A 23,247-nucleotide genomic window follows, 5' to 3' on the forward strand; every position below is an offset into this window, starting at 1 on the left:
TGGAGAAAACCCAAACCATCCCAGTGGGAGCTCTCTTATTATCTCTTTTTTGTTGCTTGAAATATTTGGCTTACCTTGAAACTTTATGTTGTTCTTGTTTCAGAAGAAATATCCCTCCTCCTTGCCAAGGCTTTCCCCTCTACCTATTCTCTTTCTTACTATGTCAGTGGCTCCCTTTCTATTTTCCATTGTCATAAAAATGTCCTCTCCTTGACCCAGGTGTTCCTTCAAATCTTCACCTTACCTTCATTCCTCCATTTCTTGAAAAGTCAGTCTATGTCTCTTGAACCTACTTCCTTTTTGTCAGAACCGATTGGCTGCATATCTTGCACACTGAATTCCGTGTACAAGGTTCTCCCAGGAAGCCATGCTTTAGTCAGCATTCCTTGATCCAGAGGTTGCAAACTGGTGGCTTGTAGATTGGCTCTTGCCTGCCAGAGACTTCAGTATGTTGCTTAATGGAGAAGAAGCTGGAAGGAATGAAAGAGTAGCCATTATGAAGGTATACATGTGTAGAGTTTGTCATAATTAAGAAAGACCTATGTTCTGAGAGTTCAAGTATAGTAGGAGGCCCACATAGGAGAAACATAAATGCCCACCTGCGCTCATTCTTGTGAGGCCAGAGCATGTTGGTTATTGAGGATACAGTAAAGATCTTAAAAGCTCCTACCTACAATTGTATTAGAAACCACAATCGAAAGATAGGCTGAGTGACCTTTTCCCAGCACCTACGTTCCTCAACTCCTGTTGCAGTGCAGAGGCTTCCCCACATTTTCTGTTTGCCTTCACCCACCCCATGGGGCTCTGGCCCTTCCTCAGCACTTTGCGCCTTGCTCTATTCTTTACTTGCTCTTTTTCTTAATCCTGCCTTCCTAAATGTTAATCTTCCCAAAGTTCTTTTCTTTAATCATCTTCTCCCCTAGCTTCCACACTCTTGGCTTCACCTGTTGTGGTCGACAGTGTTTTTTTGCTCACAAGTACTTATCTCCAGTCTCATACTTGTCTCTCTGTGTAAGTCCCAAATTTCCAGGGATATTTTGGATGGCCATGTGTATGACACAGTAGCACCATCGTTCTCTAAGTGTGACCCAGGGAGTGCTTACAGGTCTCTGAAAGCTTTCAGGGCTTCCACCAGGCCAAAAATATCTTAAAAATAATGCCACGATGTTGTTTGCCTTCTACACTCGCTGCCTTATATGTGTGCAGTGGAGTTCTCCAGCGATGACAGGATGTGTGTCAAGCCATGTCTCTGAGGGCTGAGGAACAGGTGCTTGTGTATTCCTGTGCTTTAAAAATGTCTCACCTTTAACTTCTAAGATGGTAAATAGATATAACCCACATAAACAAAACTCTCTGAGGTTCTCAGTAATTTTTAAATTGTAAAGGAGTACAGACCAAAGAGTTTGAGAAGCACTGTGAGAGTGCATTCCACTCAGCAACTTTAAAAATGGAGCCCTTTGCTTCTCCCTCTCACCTTAAACCTTCAGATCAACTTCTCATCCTTTTAGTGACACCACCTTGCCTCCAGACTCCAAGGTAGGAAACTTTGAACCATCTCTTATATTTTCCTTTGACTCACCCCCTACAAATAGAGCATTAGCAAGTTTTTAGAAGAGTATTACTCTTCCATCTAGAAAGATAAGATACCAGCACACAGAGGGGCCTTAAAATCATGACCCCAGCATGAGCGGCATGGAACCACTCTTGAGTTTTGAATGGTGAAGTAAAGTGATCACATTTGCGAATCACTATTAAGGGCTCTCTGCAGTGTGCCTGGCATTGATGTGGTTGCTGACTAGATCTAGGATGAGAGTGTCTAATGGCACTGACATTTTCAGCTGGGGCAGAAATAGTTGTGCACTACCAACACCCATTTGGGTGCTGCATTGTGCTCCCATTTTTTTGAGAACATACTCATTATCTGTATTACATTATTGTATTTTTTTTTTTTTTTTTGGAAGGAAAACCTCAGGGACTAGTCAGAGCAAGGGTATTCGTTACATATTGCACACTGAACTAAAGGGCAGATTGCCCTGGGGACTTTGTTCAGGTCACTGGGCTCAGAGGTACTGAACCCAGTCTTGTGACCATCGGGCTTGTGACCAGGGAGAAAATGCTGAGATCTGACGGGGCACCCAGGAAGTGTTGCTGTAATTCAAGCATGCAGTCATATTTGCTTTTCAGATTAGGACCCAGAACTGTTAAGCCCAGGTATGTACAGACCTTGTGGTCTTGGTTTTCTCCAGCTGACACTCTCAGGTGAAAGGGTCACATGGGCATGACCAAAGGAAACATAAAGAAGACCAGGAGTCTGTGGACTTGCCCCAGTTTACATAGAAGCATGGGGTGGGGGGCAGTGTTTATTTCATATACGGAGGGTAATTTCTTGAGTATGAAACGACATTCTCAGAGAGTGACAAAGCCTTCTCCCTTTCCTATACTTACTCCTGTGTTCCTTCTGTGAAAAGAAGCGTCCTTCAGTGAATGATCTTTGTTTGGCAAAAGCTGCACCTCTGTCCTCCCACTGGAGGCTTAGAATGCCCAGCAGAATGTTAAAGGCCCCAAGGGGTCCTTAGATAAAAGTATTTGTCAAACTCTGTTTAACATTATCATTTCCCAAGCTGATTTGAATTTGGTCATGAAATTATTATTTTTAAAACAGAATGTCTAATACCAACCACTCCACAGAATAAATGCATTATTGCCAGAATGGAGTTTGGGAAATAGGATTTAGTTCCCAATTCTTAACTGACTGAGCCACCCAGGCGCCCTAGTTCCCAATTCTTAGTAGTGATTACTGGATAGATATGTTACTCGTTAAGGTAAAAATTTAAAAATGACCATGCCAATCATGTTTTATTTATTTATTTTTTAAAAGTTTTTATTTTATTTATTTGTCAGAGAGCGAGAGTGAGAGAGTGAACACACACAAGCAGGGGGAGTGTCAGGCAGAGGAAGCAGCAGACTCCCCACTGAGCAGGGAGCCCTGTGTGGGACTCCATGCCAGGACCCGGGGTTCATGACCCAAGCTAAAGGCAGACACTTAACTGACTGAGCCACCCAAGCGTTCCTTATTTTTATTTTATTTTATTTTATTTTATTTTATTTTATTTTATTTTATTTTACTTTATTTTATTTTATTTTATTCGAGAGAGAGAGCACAAATGGGGGAAAGGGTAAGGGGATGAGCAGACTCCTTGCTGAGTTGGGATCCTGACACTGGGCTGGATCCCTGGACACTGAGATCATGACCTGAGCCGAAGTCAGACATTTAACCAACTGAACCACCCCAGCGCCCCATGTCCAGTCATTTAAATATTATTCTCTCTCTTGGTGTCTTCTCACTCCCAAGCTTCAAATTTCAATTCTCTTCAAGTCATCGACTCTCAGATTTCAATGTTTTGCCCTCTCCTCGTCTTTCAAGGTCTCTTCTACTTTTCTCAAGTGAACATCCCATCAGCAACTCAGTATGTCCCAAGTGGAGTCTTCTCTAACCTAGACTCTTCCTCTCTCCTTCCTTGGGTCTGTTAAAGTATCTTGCTACCCCTCAGTCCCCCGGCTCAAATATGGTGATGTCTTCTACTTCGTTGCTTTTCTTCCAGCATGTCTTCATGTTTGGTGGATCACACTATTTCATAGACTGTCTCTGCCTCTCTGTTCTGCCCACTGCCACTGTCAACCAACGGGGCTTCCGGGTGGCTTTCTTTCCCTCTCCAGTTCATTGCAAAACCAGAGGGTGGTCCTCAGAGCTGATTCTAATCACCCCTTGTTCACACAATGTTGTCATCTGATCTCATGGTCTACATGATGAAGTTCAGATTCAGGCTCACAGCTAAGCCTTCACACAGTTTGGTCCCACCGTGCTTTTCTGACATTATTCCCAGATATGCCATTCATGGAGTTACAGAAGTGCTTCTTGGAGTTCTGGAACACCTTGATGTTCATTTTGCACAACTTCTGTGCATCTTTGGACCTACTGTTCTCTTTGCTTGTAATCTCCCTGATTTTCACCTATTTCTTCTCAGCAGATCTGTCCATCCTTCTAAACCTTTTCCATGGGCACCACCCTTATGACATTTTCTGTAGTCCTCTCAGCAGGATATTATGTGTCCTTCCTGGGATAGCACTTCATGTATAACTTCCTTATAGCACTTACCAAATTCTTTCTTAAATGCTAGTTGTTTGTATATCTACCTTATGCTTGCCCAAAGCTCAATGAGGTCGGCCGCAGTCATCTGCATATTTGTGTCCTCTTCAGAGCCTGATGCTGGGTTTTTACATAATAAGAATGAAAAAAAAAAACCTGTTGAATAAACATTAGTAGCCTTGAAATGTTATTTTTATATGTATAAAATATTCTGCCATAACTAAGAATAATGTATATAATATTCTTCTGTTCTTTAATTATAACTCTTCTAGAGTGAATAGCAATGGTGAAAATTCAGATTAGTGGGTAGCCACAGAACTATTTTTAATTGAGTTGTAAGTGTCGCTTCATACTTAATTTAAACATGGGTATGTTTAGTGTTTCCAAATTTACTACACATACAATAAGGAAACCTTGACCAGGAGGCCTCAAGAATCTTGAGCCTTTTTTTCAGCCTACCCACTCAGTGGATTTCACGGTGCAACTAGATTCTTCTCCCTCACATTTGTGTACCCATCACCATGCATTTCCCAGAATTGTAATGATGGCTAATATTTATTTTTTAAATGACTTCCTCGTGTGCATGTTAAGAAGAGTACAGCTTTAATTAAACAGGTTAGGGTCACTTGAAACACATTTGCCTGAAGATAAATGTCAATGTGGATAATCTGAGAGCACTTGCTATTAATAGAGTTCCAAGTTGGTCCCTCTCATGACTGCAACCTCCCACCCCGTCTTCCCTAATTACTGCTTTTAGAGTAATTTCAGAAGTTCTGTGAAATGCCTTCTTATTGGGCATTGGATTTAAAAGCCTGTATCAGGAGACATTTTGTGATGATGATTCTTACCTTCATTTAAAGTATGGGTTTAATAAGAACATTAGCCTCTTCATTTCAAGGAGGAGCCCTATTGTCTAGAGCAATCCTAGTCAACCTTTAGTGTCTATGATTTACCTGGGAATTTTGTGGAAATTCAGAATGTGACTCAGCAGGTTTGGGGCACGGTGGATGTGCTGCATTTCTAACGAGCTTCTCCATGAGGCTGATGCTGTTCTCTGTGTACCACACGAGGCAGGGCCCTACAGGAAGGTCGTCGGAGTTGGTGATGCTGGATTCCATTCCTCTCCAGGCTGGTCACTTAGGCAAAGCGGCTTACCATCCTGGGTCTTAGTTATCCTAATCTGCAGTGTAAAGGAGTGATATCTTTTTTTTTTTTTTTTTTAAGATTTTATTTATTTGACAGACAGAGATCACAAGTAGGCAGAGAGGCAGGCAGAGAGAGGAGGAAGCAGGCTCCCCACTGAACAGAAAGCCCGATGCAGAGCTCGATCCCAGGACCCTGAGATCATGACCTGAGCCGAAGGCAGAGGATTTAACCCACTGAGCCACCCAGATGCCCCAAGGGAGTGATATCTTAACAGCTCTTTCCAGCTGTAACATTTTATGATGACATGAGGGGAAGTAGAAAAAATGAGGAGTCAGGCTGCAGGTCTGAGTATATTTTCATTCTTTTAATTTCAACCCAACTTTCATATTTATTAAGAGTTTATCTTTAAGAATCAGAGCTTCCAGACGTGCCTCTCTCCCGGTTTCCTGGAGTTTCCGCGAAGCATGGCCCCCAAACGCCAGTCTTCGCTCCTGCCTCAAACGAAGAAACCGAGACAGCCTCCTGCCCTCAAGCCAGGGCAGACGTCAACATCTCAGCACTTGCATAAAGGAGAAAAAGAACAGCAAGAAGCAATTGAACATATTGATGAAGTACAAAATGAAATAGACAGACTTAATGAACAAGCCAATGAGGAGATTTTGAAAGTAGAACAGAAATGTAACAAACTCCGCCAACCATTTTTTCAGAAGAGGTCGGAATTGATCGCCAAAATCCCCAATATTTGGGTAACAACATTTGTCAACCATCCACAAGTGTCTGCACTGCTTGGGGAGGAGGATGAAGAGGCGCTGCATTATTTGACAAGAGTTGAAGTGACAGAATTTGAAGATATTAAATCAGGTTACAGAATAGATTTTTATTTTGATGAAAACCCTTACTTCAAAAATAAAGTTCTCTCCAAAGAATTTCATCTGAATGAGAGTGGTGATCCATCTTCAAAGTCCACTGAAATCAAATGGAAATCTGGAAAGGATTTGACGAAACGTTCAAGTCAAACACAGAATAAAGCCAGCAGGAAGAGACAGCATGAGGAACCAGAGAGCTTCTTCACCTGGTTGACTGACCGTTCTGATGCAGGTGCAGATGAGTTAGGAGAAGTCATCAAAGATGGTGTTTGGCCAAATCCATTACAGTACTACTTGGTTCCTGATATGGGTGACGAAGAAGGGGAAGGAGAAGAGGATGATGATGACGATGAAGAAGAAGAAGGATTGGAAGACATTGATGAAGAAGGAGATGAGGATGAAGGTGAAGAAGATGAAGATGATGATGGGGGGCGGAAGGAGAGCAGGATGAAGGAGAAGATGACTAATGGAACACTGATGGATTCCAACCTTCCTTTTTTAACTTTCTTCAGTCCCTGGGAGCAAGTTGCCGTCTTTTTTTTTTTTTTTCCTTTTTCTTTTTCTTTTCTCCTCTCGTGCTCATTTGTCCTGTTTTTTGAAGTCTCCTTTTTCTCTCCCTTTATACCATGGTTCTCCGCTTATTTTGGGGGGAAATACCTTGAGCAGAATACAGTGGGAAAAGATTCTCTACCTCTTTTTGCTCCAAATTCATTTTTGTCCCTTCCTATCTCAACAAAAACAAAAACTTTATGGAATCAACACCACCGTGCTCTGTGGGAAAAAAGAAAAACCTTCTGCTCCCTTAGCTCTGCTGGAAGCTGGAGGGTGCTAGGCCCCTGTGTAGTAGTGCATAGAATTCTAGCTTTTTCCCTCCTTTCTCTGTATATTGGGCTCAGAGATTACACTGTGTCTCTATGTGAATATGGACAGTTAGCATTTACCAACATGTACCTGTCTACTTTCTCTTGTTTAAAAAAAAGAAAAAAAAACTTTAAAAAATGGGGTTATAGAAGGTCAGCAAAGGGTGGGTTTGAGATGTTTGGGTGGGTTAAGTGGGCATTTTGACAACATGGCTTCTTCTCCTTTGGCATGTTTCATTGTGATGTTTAATGGACATCCTTGCAGTTTAAGATGACACTTTTAAAATAAAACTCTCTCCTAATGATGACTTGAGCCCTGACACTCGATGGGAGAATCAGCAGAACTTGTAGGATCCTATTTGGAATTGACATTCTCTATTATAATTTTGTTCCTGTTTATTTTTAAAATTTTCTTTTTGTTTCATTGGAAAGGAAAGATGATGCTCAGTTTTAAACGTTAAAAGTGTACAAGTTGCTTTGTTACAATAAAACTAAATGTGTACACACACAAAAAAAGAGTTTATCTTTAAGATGGTTTGTACAGCAAACATCAAAGAGCTGCATATTTATGTGGGACCTGGATTTCAAAAATAATTATCAATCTCATGATTTAATCAAGAACTTACATGTAAAATATACTTCCCCCTCCACCCTCAACTTTTGTGTATGTTCTGTTGTTTTTGTTTTATTAGGAAATTCTCCACAGCTTGGGTGGAATTGAAAACCTAGCTCAGGTAAGATTCCTTCGCGGTGGCTGGTTTTGCCTTTTCATTTGGTGCCATGGCTCTGGGCAAGGATTACATAGGTGTGTGAAGGCAGATGGCTTTCTTACCCTTAGGCTGCCTGCCAAACGGAGGAGCAGGCAGGGTGGATAAGTGTGTGTGAGGCAGGATACTCACAGAGCAGGAAGGGACCCATGACATTTTGTTCCAGCTAATTTTACCCAGCCTGCCGAAACAAGAAAAGTTCTATAAAAGGTCACATGTCTTTAGTTAGTAATGAGAAGAAATAGGTGTTGGCTGGTAGGCCCAGATCCTCGACATTGCACAAACCAAATGATGGGAAAATACTGGTTATAAAGATGTTCACAATTGTTGCACGCACAAAAAAAATTATGCTCACTAAAATATTTCCAAATACATGATGATGTGAGGAACGATCTTAACTCCATTTATTTGTCTGCTTTTGTAACTACGGAGGGAAGATAAGCAGGTTAAGCCAGTAAAATGTTTGGGTTTATTAGTATGATAAGGCAAAATTTCTAGGCATGGCATTGGGTTGGGACAGCCCACTCTCCTACCACGTAGAGAAAGAATGATTTTCATAATGAACCTTTGGACCGGCAAACTCATTCTGTATTATTAATGGAAGAGTAAGTTTAATGGCCAGTTAATGCTAAATCTATTATATTTTATTATATTTTCATTCTTGGGAAATTGATGAAACATATCTAGTTTCTGTTTTTAAGATTTTTTTTTTAATTGGCTGAAGGTTTACCTCATTTAATGAAATGGCTTATCTTTCACAAAATTATATTATAAAGGATCCTTTTTTCTACCTTAACTTCCCTTGTTCTATTAGAATTTTATGTGTGTTTCTCTGACCCTATTTCTTATTATAATCAGTTATCTACAGTAAGTGATTATCAGACTACCCCGTGCCCATTTTATTCTGATTACTGTTATTGGTGTGTATGCTGGTTAGATATAATTTTTTTTTTTTTTGTATTTGGAGCCAAATTACACCACAAACTTATTTAGTCACATGTCATTTTTTGAGAGTTTATACACTCTTTCCATGGCCCCTCCCTCAACCTCAGGGCATGCAAGAGAAGGCAAAGAATCTAGAAACTCAAGCTACCTATTGCACTTGAGTGAACCTGGCCCTGCACTTGAGTGAACCTTCACTTGAGTGAAGTCCCGAGTGTTATTTGGTGAATCCGCTGTGCCATCTACCGGTCATTTTCAGAAGTACATGTCTTGTCCCTTATCTGCTCATGTGGTTTTTACTAATCCTTATGACTCTTGTTGGCTTGGTCCCTCCTGCAGTACATGGAGATCGTGGCCAATGAGTACCTCGGCTACGGAGAGGAGCCGCACAGTGTGGACAAACTGGTCAACATGACATGTAAGTGTTGTTGCGGGGACACGGCAACTTCTCCCACTTGCCAAATGAGCGGGATGGCTTTTTCAGTAGGAAAAAAGATCTTTTGAATATTTATGAGTATACCCATCCACACAGTTATGGTATTGGGAGTCCCTGCCAATTGTTATATTCAGTGGCAAAATATGCCGAGAAGAAAAACTTCAAATCACAATCTTACCTTGAAAAGACCACTTTCATGTTGCAGATTGTCACTGAGCACAAGTTTATCTTAATGCAAGAGGGACTTCCATAATGGCAGATTTTGGTAAAAATGTTTTTTGCTTCCTTTGATTTCTATTAAAATGCCAGAGGCTGTTCACTTTTCATCTATAAAGTTGGGTTAATAATAATACCTGCCTCATAAAGTTTAAAAGTTGTAGGCATTAAAAAGAAAAAAAAAGATCCTGATGTGGTGACAAGGATGTGGAAACATTGGTCTGTGTGTGTGGAACTCAAATCTTTTCTCTCTGGAGGCTCTTTCCAGCCTCACCTTGCAGCCCCTTCAGGTTTGATGAGCTGTAGGGTTTGGTTTCCCGTATTTGTTTCCAGGACAGCACACTGATTACAGTTACAGGGAAAGGAGAGTACATGGTGATCCCTGGGCACCAGGAAGTTTCTTTGAGAATATCTGTTCCCCTCAGCTGAGGAGCCTTGCTGCGTCCATCACCTTCAGTGGCCTTCCTCTCCTCTTTATATCTGAAATCTTTATAGGATGGATCTTTGAAGAGTAGGTCTCACTTTGAAGTTGTAATCATGTTGAGGAACTCATTCAACTTTAAGCAGAAGGAGATGTTTGCCTTTTTTGTTGTCTCCATATTGTATTATTATAATAATAATATATAATAATTATTACTTGAACTTCAGAGGTAACTCTCAGAGTAAAAAAAAAAAAAAAATGACCCTATTCCTCCTCCCTCCATTTTTCCTTTGGTGTTGTCTGTCTTCCCATGTGCCCTTTCCCTGCTTGCCCATCCGTTCATTAGACCTGCGGTTCTATGAATACTGCTGCCCTTACGTGCTGAATCCCTCTTTGAGCTATTTCCTTCCTTTATAGATATTTTTCAGAAACTTGCTGCTGTCAAAGACCAAAGAGAATGGGTCACCACAAGTGGAGCCCACAAGGTGAGTGGCCCCAGAGGGAGGGAACACTTCATCTCCTATGGCAGTGGTTCACATGCTGGGTTCAGAGCCTTGTGATCAGGTTTCTAATAATTATAGTTCACAAACCTGCTAACCTAGCCCAGAATTGTAAATCTCTGCCAAGCCTTTAATATTCTTCATCAGCCTAAAGAGTAAACACAGAATAACAAGCAGTTTTCTGAAACTTTTTTATTTTTCTTTTTTCCTATGCCACTTATTAACAACCAAGTTTGTTGCTTTATTTAAATGTTGCTTGAAAAGCCCTGCTATATAAAAACTGCCCCTCACTGTGTGTTTTTACAAATGAACAAAGTGTGTGTATACGTATCAATACATTCCATATGGCACATGGAGTTGTATGTGTTTGAACCATATGAAATTGTCATGTCTATTGGGCAATTTCATATGGTTCAACCCTATAATCAGATGGTATAATATTACAAGCATATGGATCAAACATGCATTTCAAGATGAATGGATGCACATTTAGTTAAAACAGACTAAATTTATATCTATAGCAAAACTATTTAGATGGTAGCTGCCTACAGCCAAGTTTTAATAATCTATTGATTTCTCATATTCCAAGAGGCCCCTTTTGAGCATATGTTAGAGCAGGGTTGCTTAAAATGTGTTCCCACGTGCTGTTCATTATATAAGAGATGATTCTAGGTCATATACAAATCAACACTTTTATTTTCAATAGCTATATCTATTTCACTGATATTACCACTTAGAATTTGAGGAACATTTTTGAGTAGCATTAAGGAGTTAAGTGGATATGGTGAAAATTGTGGGAATGTTATGTCAGTGACTCAAGTTTGGGGAATGTATTAGGAGATCAGAGATAAAAGTAAGAGAAGAATAAGAAGAGGGGATTGGAGAAATAAAGATGATGATAGCTTTATAAAAAAAGAATGAAATCATAAAGGGGAAAATTGATATAACAGAAACCAAAAATCAGCCAAGCAGTTGTAACACGGCTTGCAGCTCTGGCCTGAATGTATCTGGGTGTGCACTTTTGGAAGGACTCTAAGTTCTAAAAGTCTAGAGAGTAGAGGGATGAATATGCGTTAATGGGAGTTCAGAAAAGGCAACTGATGAGGTACAGACTTCCAGTTAAGTCATATTACTTAGCATGTATCTGGAAGCATCGATTCATGCTCTTTAAACATCAATTAGAAATCTGGGAGGCAAATGAAGTGCTTGGTAAGGTTGGCATATCTTGCTTAGTTTGGGGGTAAAAAGACAGTTTTCAACACTCTGGTGAAAAGTAGTTCCACAATTGGGAAAGGGCCTACCACAATGCCTGGTTCACAATGAGTTCAAAGCATGAACTCAAAAACAATGGCTGCTTGCTCCCAGTATCGTAGTTACTATCATTAGTCTCCCTACTTGTCCTTGGGGAGAGGCAGAAGAGGCAGAGGGGCCCTCCTGGGCATATAAAAATAGAGGGAAGAGTGAGAACTTTGGCCATGTACCTTGGTCCCTTTTGCTTCTGCTCTGGGTAGGGAATGGCCACAAGGAACTGGCCTTGAGTTTCAAACCCGGAAGAGGTTGTACCCTCTCAAAGAGCTGAGTGTGGTGAATGTTTAATAAAAAAAAACTCCTTTTGAGGTTAAGGCTCAATGATCTCTGAAAGAAGCATTATAAGCATTATACCACTCAAGAATCTTATGGTACTTACACAATGAAACTTTCTTTTACTTCATTTTTCAGACATTAGTAAATTTACTTGGTGCCCGAGATACTAATGTTTTGTTGGGTGCCCTTCTGGCTCTGGCTAGTTTAGCTGAAAGGTAAGTGTATTTTAATATCTTTCTAGTTCTACTGCCATAGAAGTTTAGGTGGGAGAGACAAAAAAATAGATCAGTTTCTCTAGTTACTTATCTACATAGTTATAATTTATGAAAAATAAGCATGAAGGAGCATTAATATATTGAAGATGATCCTGAATGAAGAAGCATCATTTTTAAACTTAAGTTGGGAAGGAAAATGACAGTTTCTTCTCTTTTTCTTGACCAGAAATACTTACCTAGTCTTTCATCCAATGCTCAGATACTTTGCACTTTCAAAATAACAATAGTAGGGGTGCCTGGGTAGCTCAATGGGTTAAAGCCTCTGCCTTTGGCTCAGGTCATGATCCCAGGGTCCTGGGATTGAGCCCCACATCTCTGCTCAGCAGGGAGCCTGCTTTCTCCTCTTTCTCTGCCTGCCTCTTTGCCTACTTGTGATCTCTGCCTGTCAAATAAATAAATAAAATCTTCAAAATAAAGCAGTATTTGACAACTGTATCTTTGACAACTTTATCTCTCTCACCTTAAAAATAAGTTCTCTCCTGTACATTCGTTCTAACATATAAAACATTTTCAAATACTTTAACCCTTAAAATAATTCTGCATAACATGTTCCCTTATAGACATCATGATTATTTTAAATAAAAGTGCTTTAAATATATTTTTATGCCAATAAGTGAATCAGTGCTTTTTTCTTGTTTTTAATTTTTTAACTTTATTTGGAATAACTGGCACATATAACTACATGTGTTTAAAGTGTACAACATGATGATATGACATCATATGTATAGAATGATTATCAAGCTCAAGAGAATTAATATATTCAACATATCACATACTTAACTCTTTGTGTGTGTGTGCAATAAGCACACTTCAGATGTGCTCTCATCAACTTTCAAGTGTAAAATACACACTAACTGTAGTCTCCATGCTGTACATGAGATCCTCAATACTCATTCTTATAACTGAAAGTTTGTGCCCGTTAATCTGTATTTCCCTCCTGCCTAGCCCCTCACAGTCACTCACCATGCTCATCTCCAGATTCCACATATAACTGATATCATACAGTATTTACCTTAGCACAGTTCCTTTCAGTTTCCTCCATGTTGTCACAAATTGCAGAGTCTTTCTTCTTTATGGATGAATAATAATATTCAATTGTATTTATGTAGGCCCATATAGGTCATTTTATATCTTTGCTGTTGTGAATAATGCTGTTATTACTTCTTTAATGAAAAGCCTATCATTCTTTCTGGAGAAAGGGAATCATGTTGTTATCATACTGTTATTAAACAAATTTAAATTGAGGACATGTAACATTTGTTGAATGTTAGAATTTGATGTGGCCTGACCCCATGGAGCTATATTGCTTTTTGTTTCTCCTTCCAAGATAATACGAGAACAAGAGTATTAAATGAAGGGATATGATAAAGTATGTTTTTAGTAGTTACTAATAGTTTTTAATTTGTAGTCCAGAATGTAGGGAGAAGATAAGTGAACTCAATATTGTAGAAAATCTGCTGATGATTTTGCATGAATATGACTTGCTTTCCAAAAGGTAGGATTGCTAACAAGACAATGTCATATTTGATGAAAATGATAATTGTTATTGTCATTATGTCATGCTATTTATCTTACTAACTGAATATCATGAGTCACCTTTATGTTTGTTTTCTGTTTAAGTTTTTATAAAGAAACTAGAACAAAGATGTGTATTGATTTATCTTTGGTCTTGCATCTCTTTTGATCTGGGCACAGGATCAAATTATATAAGTGTTATCATCACATCTTTAATATTTTTGTTTATTGAATTTTTTTACATCCTGTCTTTTTAAGGAAAGAAACTCTGAAGTGGCTCTATTTTTAGTAATTTGAGATTTATATTGAATAAATTATTAGATTGTTAAAATCTACTTCACTTACGGCAAGTAAAATAAGTGAGGATAGCTACTGCCTTGTTTCATGACCACCTGTTATAACTCTAAAGAGAATTGAAAGTGTATTCATTTTTGATTGAACTATATATTGCTCTAAAGAATTACTAGATCCAGCTAGTCATTAGGTTGTTTTTAAGTAGAGTTGCAACCTACATCATTTTATATCTAGTTAAGTAAGTCATGATTTTCTGAAGAGGTAAAACCGATAACAGAAATATCAAGTAATGAAACCCAGACACTTAACCATACTAAATCCCCATGAGTCTTTCTTCAAAGTTAGCTTTATCCTCTTTCACAAACTATGCTTATAGACCTTCTCATGTGAACTCATTTCTAGGAAAACAACCTCTGCACAGGTGTTAGAGTACCAGAGATGGATGAGATAGAGTGAGTAGTGTTGGAGAGGGGACGGGCATGCAGATCAGTAGTTGCACCAGAGCACCGTGAGCAGTGAGCGTGAGGTTGATGGATGTCAAGGACAGTCTGGGAACATAGAGCAGAAGCTCCCAGTCAGAGCCTGGGGCCATGCCAAGTTTCCTGAAGGAGTAGGGAGTTATCTAGGCAAAGGGAGAGAACAAGTGGAAACAGAATGTGCTGTTTGGAGGCATGAAGTGGTCTGTGTTAGAGGAACTGCATGGTTGGGCACAGCTGGAACAGAGTGCAGGAGGGAAAGTGCCAGAAAACTAGATGAGACAGTTAATGATAAGTTAAAAATATAGCAAATTTTGGTCTAGCTTTCTATATATGGCAGGCCCCACTGTAAGCACTTCTGTGTGTTCACTTGATCTGCACAATACCCCATCAATTTCCATATTTTAGAGAGAGCAACAAGATGCTTTTAGCCAGGTCACAATGGGCTCTTTGTGCCAAATAAGAGTGTGCTTTTTATCCATGCACATTATGGGGACTTACAGAAAGATTTTAAGCATGATCAGATTTATTTTGCAGGAAGATTACTCTGATAGCAGTGTGTGGGGTATGTGGCATGGGGAATATAGCCACACAAGGAGCTCCCTTTAGAACAAGGGAGGGGATGTTTGGTGTGGAAAGATCAAGGAGATAAAGAACACTATTTGCCAAAGAATATACGTTCTGAATGTCAGAGCACATAAGTTTGGGAGGGATTGGAGCTATAGAAAATTGGCTCAGGGGAAAGGAACTGTAGAGCAGTGTGGGCATGAGAAGAGTTGAGAGGCAGGTGACAGTGAGGCTTCTGTCTGAGCACAGTTAAGGATCACAAGAATGGGAGGAGCAGTGGGGTTAGACAGCTGTATGACTTGCAAGAGAATTAATCTCAGCAGTTGCCTAGGGAAAAGGGGGCACTCTTGATTGGAAGTGGTGGATTGGGAAAGGAGAAGGAAGTGTCTTGGATGGTTCCTTCTTCTGGCTTGGAAAACTGAAAAGACTGATGTCATGAATCAACACCAGGGATGTTAGAGGAAGAGCTAGTTTGGGGAGGAGAATAATGACTTTGAGTTGAGACCCAGTAGGATGAGTACCTGGGACTACCGTGTGGCTAGAACTTCTGGAGGCTGGCGCTGCCTGGGCTGAGCTCACAGTACTGGGATAGAGGAGGTGTTTGAAGTCATGGGAATGGATGGCATTGTCCAGGGAGAGTGTTTAGAGTGTGAGACTGGAGGGTTAAGGATGGCTCTAGGGAACGTCTGTCATCATAATGTTTCAGAACTCTGCTGAACATTATGTGTCCTGTGCTATCATTATCTTTATTTTATTCTCCAGATACTCAATGGGCACGTTACATTAATCTCCTTGCATTATAGTGGTTTTGACATTTTGTTTTAATGTTCTGTTTTTGTAACCACATTATAAGTTTCTGAAGACTATGATAAAACTTTATTTCTTTTGTCTTGAGCACAACGCAGGTCCCATTGTATGTACTTGATAGCTGTTTGCTGGTTAGTCAGTTTTTAGCCAGACCAGAGGGCTTACAGGAAGGCTATAACTTAGAACAGTGGTCAGGAAACTATGTCCCATAGGCTAAATTGGACTCCCTGCCTGTTTTTGTAAATAAAGATTTATTGGAACATAGCCATGCCCATTTGTTTTTATGTGTTGTTTATGGCTGCCTTTGCATGTGCTGGCCGGGTTGGGTAGCTGTGACCAAAGCTGTATGGCTAGAAAAGCCTGAAACACTCTGCTGTGATCCAATCCTTTATGAAAACATATGTTGATCCATGACTTAGAAAATATTAGAGCACCACTGTGATGATAACTCTAGTCCAAATGCAAAGTCAGTAACCACTGTGCTGTGATTCTCATCCTTCCCTCCCCCCATCCCCTTCCAGACTAACTGCGGAGTTACTGCGCCTACTTTGTGCTGAACCCCAAGTGAAAGAGCAGGTGAAGCTCTATGAGGGGATACCTGTCCTCCTCAGTCTGCTCCACTCTGACCACCTGAAGCTGCTCTGGAGTGTTGTCTGGATTCTGGTTCAGGTTTGTGAGGACCCTGAGACCAGTGTGGAAATTCGCATTTGGGGAGGCATCAAGCAGCTTCTTCATATTTTACGAGGGTGAGTCAGGGGGGCTATGGCCGACTTTGCCTTCATCACTGAAGGTTGGGGACTTGCCATACAACGGCAGATCAGCTTGCTTCCTCCTCCTCTTTGGTTTTTCATGTTATGGACAATCACTTATGCTTGTCACAAACATACTTGAAATCAGTATCAGGGGCATTTTCTTGGGAGCCCTGAAATATTTATCTTTGCATCACCAGCCTCCATGACAGTGCTGGGAATAGAGAAGGCCATCAGTCTGCAAATGTAGATTGAACAAGACCCAACAACCACAAGAAAACATTTAGCTTACCACCTTTTTCTTGATGCACTCAATGCATATTGTAATCCCAACAAGTATAATAATTTTACATGCAATTTTACTTTAAATTTACTTTTTTACTAAAATGTCTACATTTGCATGACATTTTGTATGACATTCATCTACAAAGAGAAAGCAAAACCTGTAATTAAAGAACAGATGCATAATCCATAGTTAAAATGGGAGAAAATATTATTGATCAAACGATTGCCATGCTACGGACCCTGGTCCAGCTGCTCTTAAGGTGAGTTAACACCTTATCATCTCTCTTTTAAAAGTAGAATTCTAACAACATTCAAAACCTTGAGTATGGAGAAGGAATGGTTATTAAAATAGTTTCAAATTGAAACTTTCTTGAAGTATGTTTCAATAAGTATGTATTAGATATATTGAAGCCATGGATAATGATATCTTTTGGTACCATAAGTGGGAAAGTTCTAGTACCTAAAATTATTATAAAGCATAATTCAACCCTACAGGTACTGAATCAAAGTTGAAAAAGAATATGTCTCCCTGAAAGGAATCACCCTTGTAACACGCGTACATAAATAAAGCTCTCTAATAAAAGCAGAGTGACTTATCTTTCTCAGTATGACCAGATATTATCACATCAGTGTTATTCAGACATTGTGCTTGTTGTACCTCTATGGATATTATGGAACTGTGTGTTATCAACTTCATTTTCTGTGAGGGAATGTTTCAAAGCACAAGAACTGACTATAGAGATATGGACAATAGCTTTATTAATTATTCCTATCATTATCAAAACAAAGGAAAAATATAAGCTATTGACAATCTATTTGCTTTTTTTAAAAAATATTTTTATTTTTACTTTTTATTTATTTGAGAGAGAGAGCACGAGCAGAGAGAGGGAGAAGCAGACTCCCCAGTGAGCAAGGAGTCCAATGCGGGACTTGATCCCAGGACCCTGAGCCCATGACCTGATCCAAAGGCAGACACGCTTATGTGACTAAGCCACCCAGGTGCCCCTACTTGCTTTTATGAGTATCACGTAGAAATGTTAAATACTTTATAGTATAAATTATAAATCTTTCATTAGTACTATGGCATAATAAGCTAGCTCCTTGAACACTTAACTAAGTTTTTTGTTTTGTTTTTGTTTTTGTTTTTATATATTTTTTGCTTGCTTCTGTAGAATGCTGATGGTGATGCTGATGGTAGTGGTGGGTATTATGGGTGGTTGATACAACTATTCCAAAAGCTATGGATTGCCCATTTGGAGAGCAGTTATTTTCTTGATGATAAAATCAAATTCTATTAAGCAGTACTTCAGAGATAAAACTGTTTTACCATGTAGATTAAGTTTAATACAAGAAGGCACCAGTTTTCCTCTTTTCCTCAAAATGTAACCATCCTTGGGAGAAATGAGTTCTTTCATATCTAAAGAGTCAGTTGGCAAATCCATTTCTATGCTGCAATATGCTGCAAAGAAAACTCTTTCCTGGGAAAATGATATATGTCAACACTTACTGTATGTTAAATATGTCTCAGTGCTTTGGGAGAATTTATTACCCCAGCTAGGTAAGCAATATCCATTCAGAGCTTGCGCCTGCCCCTCCACTGCCTGGAGCTGGTACAAGGGGTGGAGACTGCCAGGCTGTCTGCTGGCATGAGTAGGAACGGGGATTGTGTCAAGGCAGTTTCCAGGAAACCTGTTCATGCCCATTCACCTACAATTTTAAACTCCAGAACAGTTCCTGAGGGGCGATAGACTCAAGGAGGGGGAGTGTTCTCTGAAATTTGAGTTTAACTTAATTTGGTTGACAGATGAGATCACCAGCTGTGACTATCCCTAGACCCATCTCCATTATTTTCCTTATGCTACCTGAAGGGAGGGCGCTAGTAGGCCCAGATAACATGGGAATGAAGCCATGATGAATCCATCTATGCAATACTTAGGCATAAAGAAATCAAGATAGAGCTGCTGCCATAAAAAAGAAATAAATGAAAAAATATAGTAGCCACATTAAACAAAAAGGAACAAAATAGATAAAAGACAAAAAGGAACAAAATAGATAGTAGCCACATTAAACAGAAAGGAACAAAATAGATAAAAGACAAAAAGAAAAGATAATAGATACTCAAGGTGTTACCTTGAGTAAACAGAAAAATATGCTTTATTTTATCAAAGCTATTAAACAGAACATGACATTTATGACTGGAGATTAAAGATGAGATGCTAGGATAATAAAAAGGGGAGGAGAGATATTGCAGAGCTAGGAAAAAAGGCAAAGAGTGAATAATCCATGGAACTGAGACATTCATCAGAGTACCAGATAGAAACTGGAATTAGTACAAGGAAGGGCACACTTGAAAAAATTGCACATAATGGGGAGAAAAAAGACAAATGAGAACTATTAGAAAATGAAGGATATGGCTTGTAGAAGATGAGTTTTCAACCTGTGGATAACTGATATCCTAGGTAAGAGAATAAAGCAAAAGGATTAAAAATTCAAAGATGGGACTCCTGGGTGGCTCATTTGCTCTTCAGCTCAGGTCATGACCTCAGGGTCCTGGGATCGAGCACTGCATGGAGCCCTAAATCTGGCTCTGCACTCAGTGGAGAGTCTGTTTCTCCTTCTCCCTCTGCTCCTTGTCCCCTGACCTATGTGCATGCATGTGCATGCTTTCTCTCAAATCAATAAAATCTTTTTTAAAAAAATTCAAAAATATAAAAGAAGAGATCTTTACCAAAATAAGGAAAGACTGGAATTGCTTGGAAAAAGAAAACTCAGAATGAAGAAGACTGACATTTAGTTAGGTGAATTGATAACAGGAGAATAGGGTTCAAAAACAGAGGTGGGGGAGGAGCAGGGAGCTCTTCTAGCTGGCTCAGTCAGTAGAGCATGCAACTCTTGCTCTTGTCAGTTCTAGCCCCCCACGCTGGGGGTAGATATTACTTAAAAATGAAATCATAAAACAAACAAACAAAAAGGTGGGCATGTGAAGCTGTGAAGAAATGACAGAGTGCTAGAGTTAGTTCAGTAACCATAAAAGAAAGCAGGAGGGAAGGAAGGAAGAAAAGGAGGGAGGAAGAAGAAAAGTAAGGAAAGAAGGGACCCCTGCCTCACACCGCACACAGAAATCCATTCTAGGTGGATTGGAAGGTGAAACAATAAAGATAACATAGGAGAAAACTTCACCGCCTGGGGGAGGCAAACATTTCTTAAACAGGACCCAGAAAGCACTGAGCATGAGGGAAAATTGATAAGCTATACATTCACTTTTCTTTTTCAGAGACAGAAATTTTGTTTCCGATCGTTCTTCCATTGGCAGCCTGTCTAGTGCAAATGCAGCGGGCAGAATCCAGCAGCTTCATTTGTCAGAAGATTTAAGCCCTCGGGAAATACAAGAAAATACTTTTTCTCTTCAAGCAGGTATTTATATCATATTACTGTGTTTTACTATCTGATACTGTTTAGCATATTGTTTTATTATGCTCTGTGATGGTGATAATAATTTATTATTCTCCGTTATGTATGGTAGTAGGAAGTAGGCACAATTTGTAAGTTTGAAAACTGTGAAGTTAAATCCATGTAGATGACTAAAACCTCCAGAACTCATGTTGGGCCTGCAGATTAGTCATACCACAGACTTTTCTCTCCCTTTCACATTCTGAATACATTGAGAAATCAGCATGGAGGTCAGACATAAAGAGAAGAACAATAGCCTTATTATTGGTAAAGCTGGATTGGAGAATTCAGCTTGCTTTGTGGCCAGAATCATGGTTCCTATGTTTTCTAGATCTCAGGGCACCTTCCTTCAGGGAGATTCTATAATCCACACACCCATTCCCCTGGAAACAAGGGAGTGCCTTCATTACTCCACGTGAGCACCTAAAGGGAGGTCAGAGCCTCTCTTGCCACACAAAAGCAGGAGCAGGGATGTATGCCCACACTTTTGGCAGTTTGGCACAACCCCGAACAAGGTTCACACAAGGGCACCTGGCCTTTGGGACAAATGGGGCTTTGGGACAAGTGCTGCTGACCATGCTGGGCACCCTGCAGCAGCCAGTCGAGGAGTCAGAGAGGCACTGGTGGGGGGTGTGGAGCAGCAGGAGGGCAGGCTGGTAGAAGTATATGAGGATATATGTAATACCCAAGGCACAGTGCAGGGCCAGCACAAGGGCCCAATAAAATGGTAGCACCCTTTACAGGTGCTCTGTGCCGTAAGATCCAACACATTTCTGGCTGGACAAGAAGCAGCTTGGTACAGAATGTCATGGGAGGCTGCTGCTGTGGCCATGAGCAGGCAGGGAGGGTGGTGCTCTAGGGGTGGGATTTAACATCGGGCAGATGCAATTAGACTTCTGGCCTTTTTCCCTTAGTAAGTTCTGTGGCCTTGTCTGTCAGTCTCTGTGAACCTCAGACTTCTCGTCAGTACTACTGATAGTCACGGTACATCCTCTGATTACAAGGGATAATTTGGATCATGTATTTGAAGTACTCATGTATCCAACCATTGTAGATGTATTTACTGAGGACCTGCTGAGTGCCAGGCACCTGCTGGCCACTGGGGATTATTTATGATGATGCTGCCTCCCTGTACACAGTAAGTGCTCAATAAAATGCTACTGATGGGTGTAGATGCGCACGAACTACATGACCAGCAGAGGCAGACACTATGCAAGTCAGTTTCCCTCCCCCCAGAGCTATGTCACAGGGAAGGGTACTGTGTTTGGAGGAGTGACTCTGCTCACAGGATTCCCTGAGGAGCTAGAGTATTGACAGAACCGTGTACAGTGCAGTTGGTGATGACAGACACGATCACTTGGTGGTTTTCCTTCCAGCCTGCTGTGCCGCCCTCACCGAGCTGGTGCTCAACGACACCAACGCCCACCAGGTGGTCCAGGTGAGAACGCGGCTCTCCGGGCTCTGGCTGCAGTTCACGTCTGTGCTCACAGACTCCGCCTCGGGCAAACTCTCTATCCCAGAATGCAGCTTGTGGGATCCCATGCTATGGTTTTAAAATGTTTTAATAGGTCTTATTTAAGTTCTAGAATTCCGTTTTATATTCTCTTTTATTTTTTAATTTTTAAACTTTTTTAAATTAAGATTTTATTTTTTTTTGGTCAGAGAGAGAATGCACAAGCAGGGGGAACTGCAGGCAGAGCAGATGGGGGAGAAGCAGGCTCCCCCACCAGGCAAGGAGCCTGATGCGGGACTTGATCCCAGGACTCTGGGATCATGACCTGAGCCAAAGGCAGATGCTTAGCCTACTTAGCCATCCAGGCATCCCTAACTTTTTAAACTTCCTTCTAACATTTTATTTTTAAGCAATCTCTACACCCAACATGGGGCTCAAACTCAAATCCCCAAGATTGGGAGTCACATGCTGTACTGACTGAGCCAGCCAGGTGTTCCTAGAATTCTATTTTATAGTCTTGTCCTTCCTTTACCTCACTTGGCTTAGAGAGACCTGCCCTGTGGTTAATCTCTGGTGTTTCTTCCCTATATTATGTGCAGTTTTTTTCATTTTATCTCTTTTTAAAACAATTTTGAATTGCTCTAATTCTGGACATATAGGATACCATGAGTTAAAGATACAAGTCATTTGAATTAAGAGCATATCAGGTTATTCAGCTAGAGGTGACTGAAACGCCACACCAACAACATATTTATTGCCAAGAAACCAGTTTCACAAAGCATAGTTCGTTAATCAGTCCACCACATATACAGCAGTATATGGAAGTAGCGTACAGTATTTCCAACTTCAACTTCAAAATACACAAATACATAATACACAAATACACAAATACATAAAATCATAAGAGATCAGATCACTGATGATTAGAGGCTTGAGGGCAATCTCAGCACATCAGGGGTTAGTGGTGGAGCAGGGCGTTTGGACTTGGCCATGTTGAAGTTCAGTTCCTACTGTCATTTCTTGGTGGTTCAGCCTTTATAAAAATGACTTAGTCTCTCTAAGATTTGGTTTTGTCATAGATAAAGCAGGAAAATTATAGACTGACTCACAGAATACCTATAAAGATGAAATGCAGAAAGGCAGGTAAATCTCTGCACGATTTTAATATAAAAGCCCATGTATAATAGAGTTCAGCAAATCAAGTATTTAATAGATTATAGAAAAGTAGCAATAAGTTAGCACTTTTTGTTCATTCTGTGTATATATTAGAGTAAGTCTAGAAGGATAACTTTCTGTACTTTTCATGGATCACTTTCATTTTTTAAAATCTATTACTCTTATGTATTTATTCTATGTTCTTTTCTATAATAATTTATTTATGTACATAGTTATTACCAAACTGTAAAGGGAGAAATTATATTTCATAGTTAGACAATTAAAATGCGAAGTATAAAGATATTTGGATCCCTTTACTCAGTCCCTTTGTATCCC

The 23,247-nt window shown here is 40.1% G+C and overlaps 1 protein-coding gene, 1 long non-coding RNA gene and 1 pseudogene across 8 annotated transcripts in view; 2 read left to right on the forward strand and 1 right to left on the reverse strand.

Moving 5' to 3' along the window:
* NEK10 (NIMA related kinase 10) overlaps positions 1 to 23,247 on the forward strand; it is a 239,980-nt gene that overhangs the window by 41,828 nt on the left and 174,905 nt on the right. For all 7 annotated transcript variants that reach the window (XR_004281324.1, XM_032324693.1, XM_032324792.1 and 4 more), the window contains 8 exons: positions 7,712 to 7,753; positions 9,068 to 9,146; positions 10,219 to 10,286; positions 12,021 to 12,100; positions 13,569 to 13,655; positions 16,341 to 16,565; positions 20,128 to 20,267; positions 21,680 to 21,741. Coding sequence is in view for 6 of the 7 variants with exons in the window: in XM_032324693.1 (XP_032180584.1) it covers positions 7,712 to 7,753; positions 9,068 to 9,146; positions 10,219 to 10,286; positions 12,021 to 12,100; positions 13,569 to 13,655; positions 16,341 to 16,565; positions 20,128 to 20,267; positions 21,680 to 21,741 (783 nt within the window). In the remaining variant the exon portion in view is untranslated. The remainder of the gene's footprint in view (positions 1 to 7,711; positions 7,754 to 9,067; positions 9,147 to 10,218; positions 10,287 to 12,020; positions 12,101 to 13,568; positions 13,656 to 16,340; positions 16,566 to 20,127; positions 20,268 to 21,679; positions 21,742 to 23,247) is intronic.
* Positions 5,743 to 6,716, forward strand: LOC116579638 (annotated as a pseudogene).
* LOC116579750 lies at positions 7,434 to 22,883 on the reverse strand. Its single transcript, XR_004281413.1, has 3 exons — positions 22,873 to 22,883; positions 22,768 to 22,775; positions 7,434 to 7,543 (listed from the first exon to the last, which is right to left on the reverse strand). It is a non-coding gene; the product is annotated as an uncharacterized LOC116579750 (long non-coding RNA).

This window comes from Mustela erminea, chromosome 1 (genome assembly GCF_009829155.1).
Source record: "Mustela erminea isolate mMusErm1 chromosome 1, mMusErm1.Pri, whole genome shotgun sequence".
In the NCBI taxonomy this organism is placed as follows: Eukaryota; Metazoa; Chordata; class Mammalia; order Carnivora; family Mustelidae; genus Mustela; species Mustela erminea.